Source organism: Erpetoichthys calabaricus, chromosome 9 (genome assembly GCF_900747795.2).
Source record: "Erpetoichthys calabaricus chromosome 9, fErpCal1.3, whole genome shotgun sequence".
NCBI classification, from domain to species: Eukaryota; Metazoa; Chordata; class Cladistia; order Polypteriformes; family Polypteridae; genus Erpetoichthys; species Erpetoichthys calabaricus.
Genome location: NC_041402.2, coordinates 138,212,501 through 138,218,500, shown reverse-complemented (window position 1 = coordinate 138,218,500; position 6,000 = coordinate 138,212,501). Strand labels below are relative to the sequence as shown.

At 42.8% G+C, this 6,000-nt stretch overlaps 1 protein-coding gene across 1 annotated transcript in view; it reads left to right on the top strand.

Moving 5' to 3' along the window:
- The first annotated feature begins 555 nt into the window (after window positions 1–555).
- The window catches only part of LOC114644860 (uncharacterized), an 85,763-nt gene continuing 80,318 nt past the window's right edge, over window positions 556–6,000 (top strand). Inside the window, exon 1 of the mRNA XM_051931824.1 lies at window positions 556–854. Within this exon, the coding sequence (XP_051787784.1) occupies window positions 823–854 (32 nt within the window). The 5' untranslated portion in view covers window positions 556–822. The remainder of the gene's footprint in view (window positions 855–6,000) is intronic.

Here is a 6,000-nt window from a genome sequence, read left to right as displayed (position 1 = left end):
GTCATTTGTTTGCTCCCAGTGTCAAAGAAAATGTAATAAAGGAAGGAATGTCAGTGGATAGAAAAGTTATGTTGCTCCTGGATACTGTCGCGCACATCCCTGCGCAGCTACCGACCACTACACGAACGCATTCAACCCTACGATCAGCCGGGGACCGATTAGCTGATGCTGGTACATCACTTTCTTTTTCGATCTACAGATCACTTGAATCAAAACCGGTGCGCGATATGTTAGTGTCCGATTCAGCAATAATAAAACGTTGTCTACGGAGTATTTTGCTTTGCGCATTCTCTCGCCAGGTCCACCTTTTTGTTCCGGCGGCCAACAGCTGTGTGAAGACAGCTCCAGTGGTCTGTAGCAGATCAGCTGCGCATTCCTATCAGCTGCCGAAAAAATATTCAGCCTTCAAAGAGTTAATTTGCTTTTAATTACTATGGACTACACTATTAGGCCTATTTGTAATAGTAACTCACAAGCAACCAGAAACTACACTTATCCTGGCATCTACCAATCCCCGTAGGTGCCGGTTAACTGAGAGTCCACTGTACACAGTTATTACTCTTCTGTGTGTACAGCTGCAGGCGCTAGCGACGCAAAGGCTCAGGAGTGCCGAATTACCGAGACGATAATGACCTACCCAGAATTCAGCATTTGTTTAACCGGTTGGCGGCGGCGTGACACTGAAAAATAAACGCTAGGGTTTGAAAGCGGAGTCCTAGACAGACCTGTTTTTTTCCTTTTTTGAACTGGGCAAGTCCTGCGCGTAAATGCGTGAAGATAAGGAAATAAGGGTGCATTTTCACTTAAACGTTATGTTCGAACATGGGTGTCAGCAACTCAAAGGCTCCTAATACGTAAGTAATTTTTTCATGTACAACAAACTTTTTATGTGACCAAGGCTTGTGAAATATTTGTAAAACTAATTGGACTTTGACCTGACACTATCCTCAAACATACTAACAGCGAAGTGAATTTCCACTTTCACAACCTTCCCTAATCTGTGTTACAGAGTAAAGGAGAGTTGCTTTTTAATTCACTCAAACAAATAAATGCATTCTGCTGAGCTACTTGTTCTTAATGTTTCTCTGACGTAACTCGAAGGAGACGTCGGGGACAGCGTGAAGTAGTCGGACACTACGGGCGTGCTACGAGTTTCGTTTATTTTTCTGATAGGTGATTCGTTTGTGGTCGGTGGCCGTGCGTTATAGTCGGCTGTCCTCTATTGGCAGTTTTTTGTCCATTTTCAGGTGCGAGTATATTTGTTTTTGCGTAGTATTATATCGAAGAGTGAGTATGTCATTAGGTTTAATAGCTGATCTGTCATCATTTTTCACAATTTCGCTTAATCAAATTCAGGGTCACGGACAGCCGGAGTCTGTAACGGTAGCACTATTTAGGAAACAACTCGTCTATCGTAGGAAGCACAACAACGCCGGACAATTTGGAGTCGCTGATTAAAACAACCAACCCTAATTTTAAGTGTGAGAGGAAAAAACAAGCAGACATGCTGAAAGCTTCCAGTTCTAGTGGGCCAGCGTCCAGCGCGGGATTCAAAGACGCTCTTATGTTCACAGCACTATGTGAGATATGAGCAGGCTTACCAAAGACAAAAAGATATACCTCTGGTGTTATTTTCTTGGGGTCCCAGACTTTCTCCCCCTCCCCCTTCCCCACCTATTTACTTAGACGTTAACGGTTTGAAGCATCATCCACAGGTTTGAGTACGGTAACGACGAATAACAATAATTATTTGCATTTTTATAGCGCATTTTCTCACTACTCAAAGCGCTCAGCAATTGTAGGTTAAGGGCCTTGCTCAAGGGCCCAACTGAGCAGAGTCTCTTTTGGCATTCGAACCGGCAACTTTCCGATTGTCAGTGCAGATCCCTAGCCTCAGAGCCACCACTCAGCTGAACTGTTCTTCTTCCAGACATGGTGTCTGTTGTCAACAGTTGAATTCATGATATATTACAGAAATCTTATCAACTAAGGAAAACAAACTCAGTACAGTTTTTTCTCTAGAATTGTCTAGTGCAATTCACATCTCCTTGATTTATTAGCTAAGCAAAACAAATAAAAAAGGAATTGAGAGATGGAATTTTGATTTAAGAAATCACTGGTGTCCTCATACTTTGTCATGATAGACTCAGGCACCCATGCCCCTGCTTTGTATTAATGGGGTTTGAAAATAGGTGGCTGGATGGATGAATTGATTTAAGAAGTTGCTTACTGTAAAAACCTGAGTAGGTTTCCTTAACCTTGGCCTAAGTGCTGTAGAGAGAAAGACATGCTTGACTTGACCTAATGTAGAAGGGGGGACACAAAAATTCTTGGAATCAGTCAATAGCATGGAAGTAGGGTTTAGTTATCAAATATGTCACTAGGTATCATATGCCTACAGCCTGGTTAATCAATTTGTTGAGTGGCGGTGTGCTGATCAGGAGTGTATTTCTAGACTTCATTCTATACTTCAGAATGTGACTTTGGGGAATTTTGTTTTTCTTTTTTCTTCAGGTCCTCATGGCAATGATCATAATGTTTTTCAACCTACTTGTGCAAATGTAGTTTGTTCCTTCTTGACAGACTGTTAATCGGCAACAGGAAAAATATCTGGGGATGTGGTGCACTCAAAACTGAATTTTGCACAATGACAACGCTCCTGCACACACAGTGTTGTCTGTCAAAGAGTGTTTGACCAAAAAAATGTACTGTAGTTGTTGCTTCACATTCCCCGTATTCGCCAGATGTTGTCCCACGTGACTTCTTTGTGTACCTCAAATTAAAATTCAGACTAAAGGGAAGAAGATTTGTGACTGTGGAAGAAATATAGGAAAACTGCATAAGACTTTAGACATGGTAACAATAGATAAGTGGAGAAAATGTTTAAGGAATGGTGTTGGGACCAGTGTACTGCATCTTAAGAAGGGTATTTTGAAGATGACTAAAAGGGAACTGCTGTAAGTTTTATAATAAAAGTTTGTTTTAACAATTCTTTGAATTGTTGGGTCCCTCCTTGCATGCTGTTTTATCAAAGAGTTACTTAGTGGTAGCATAAAAGTGACAAGCACCAGGTGTAGCAAGTGGTTTAGCTGTTGTCAGGAGGTGACATGGTGGCCAGCTACAGCTTAATTGATTAACTGAGGTTAATTGATTATTTATATTCAAGTGATGAACTGACAAAGTTATGGAACAGCTAAGCAGAAAGTCATTAACTGACATATGAAAAGGTCACCTAGCTATATGTCGGACTGTTATTTTGCTGCACACATGAGATGGTAGCATGTTAAGGATCAGAAAATGAGTCACATTTTGGTTTGGAAGGGGAAATGTTGAAGTAGAGCTGGTGTCTTATTCATGGATCAGTATTTGTACATCTGTGAATTCTAATGGAGGCATTGGGAGGGAGTTTTTGTTTAGGGGGATGGACCATCAGCTGAGCAGGAAAATGAACGTTGCTTTTCGTAGCCTTTAATACACCTTTGTTTTTCAAATTAGTTTTTTTATATATACTGCTGCAAATAGTTTTAGAGTATACTTGCACACGTTTTTTACCACCTTTTTTACATTTTATAAGCAGATTTTTTAATATTTTTGTTTTAAATGCATCTGCAAGTTCCCAGTTTTATCAGGTTGAAATTTTGATGGTACCTTATTATTGTCATTTACGCTAGAGTGTGACAAAGCTGTCAAAATCTGGGTGATGTGTTCATAGGTCACAAGTGGGCTTCAGCTCTGCAAAGCATCAAAGCAATTCAGCTGTGGGCCATTTGGAGGCTTACCTGTTTTTGAAAGGTGCTGTTTATCCTGCTTACAGAGGAATCGAAGCATACGAGCAGTAATACGCTCTTTATTTAGCTTGAACCCATGAGCTACCTTTTCATTACAACCAGACAAACTGGGTAAACACATCCACATTAACCCAGTCTCATCTGTATTATAAATCTGCTTTGCAGTCCAGCCATTTTCTTCAACCAATTCACTAAACACATTACGAAATGAAGCTGCAGCTTCAAACTTCGCCAATTTCTGCTCACCTGATAAGTCTAGAATACGAATGCCATGGCAAATCTTGAGTAAGCCAGACACTTGAAAATGAGGCTGATGGAATGGTGCTTATGGATGACACTGCAGTTGTGACCTGCTGGGCTGGCTACTTTGAACAGTTGTTCAAAGCTGATCCTCCAGCTAGGATGTTGGATATCTCTGGGTCCACGGTCCTTGAAGCTGATCCTCCAATTAGCTGTGAACCACCCAATCTCACTGAGATTGCGCAGGTGGTGAACAAGCTGAGGGGAGGAAAAGCTGCAGGGATCTGTGCTATCCGGGGTGAACTTCTTCAGGCTGGTGGTAAGGCTAAGAAGTCTACCATCGACCGCATCTTGGCACTGAGGGTTCTCATGGAGCGCAAACGCGAATATCGGCAGAGTTTCTTTGCAGCCTTTGTCGATTTTCATAAAACGCTGAACTCAGTTGATTGAGCTGCCGTGTGGGACATCCTGAGGGTTCACGGGGTCCCCTCGAGGTTGCTGGATACCATGGCCAGCCTGTACACTGGTACTGTGAGTGCTGTGCAGAGTGGAGGCAGAACCTCTGTGTTTTTCCCAGTTGATTCTGGGGTTCGTCAGGGGTGTGTTCTTGCTCCTACTCTGTTCAGTGCTTGTGTGGACTGGGTGTTGGTCAAGATCGTGGGGTTCAGCGGCTGTGGGGCATCTGTTGGTGAAGAAAGATTCACAGATCTTGACTTTGCTGATGATGCTGTGATCTTCACAGAGTCAATGGAGGCTCTGATCGGGGCGCTCGAGAGACTGAGTGAGAAGTCTGACTGTCTGGGCTTGCGAGTGTCCTGGATAAAAACCAATATCCAGGCCTTTAATGACCTCTTGGGCACAGCCATCAGCAGTGTGTCTGTTTGCAGAGGGATTGTCTACCTTGTTGAGAGGTTTACTTACCTTGGCAGTGACATTCATGTCTCTGGTGACTCTTTCTATGAAGTCAGTAGACAGATTGAGAGAGCATGGGGGGTCATGAAGTCGCTGGAAAGGGGTTTGTGGCACTTCCGATATCTATGCAAAAAGATGAAGGTCCAAGTCTTTAGAGTCCTGGTGCTTCCTGTCTTGCTATATGGTTGTTTGACATGGATGCTATCCAGTGACGAAAACTGGACTCCTTTGGTACTGTGTCTCTCCAGAAAATCCTTGGGTACTGTTGGTTCGACTTTGTGTCAAATGAGCGGTTGCTCATGGATTCCTGAATGAGGCACATTACCAGCATTGTGAGGGAGCGTCAGTTATGGCACTACGGCCATGTGGCACATTTACTCGATGGTGATCCAGCTTGTAAGATCCTCATTGTTAGGGACCCGTTTGGCTGGACCAGACCAAGGGGTCACCCACGTAACACCTGGCTGTGGCAGATAGAGGGTCATTTCCGGAGGGTGTGACTGAACCGTGTGTCTGCCTGGGGGGTTGCCAACCTGGATCCCGAGTTGTTTCGTCGTGTATACCAGTGCATGCTCCCCGATATGACTTGACTTGACTTGTTTATTAGGTGTTACATTGGACAGTACAGCTGTTAATTAGAAGGTGGCTTTGCTGATGGCCAAGTGGTGTGTCAGTGATATTGTTGGTAAGCTAATGAACAGCAGGTGACTCAAATGAGGGTTGAAGTGTATTAGTGCCATCTTGTACAAGCGTCTCAGCTTAATCTGAATTTATTTTAAGGACTGATATATATATTTTATCATTTGTGAATTTCCCCTTCGGATTAATAAAGTATCTATGTTTCTAGCCAACTAATGTTTTTGTCTTTGATTGTCATTATTGGGGTGGGGATGGATAAAACTGGATGCATGACATTTTAGTTTCTAAATATGCCAGGTGACACAGGAAATTGTTCATATTACGGTCAGGGAATATCAAAGCTTTTGGTCAACAGTTGGCTTATGATTGCAGTGATTTCTTAGGTGGTGATTAGAAGCAGGTTCAGAAGTAGAATAGGGAC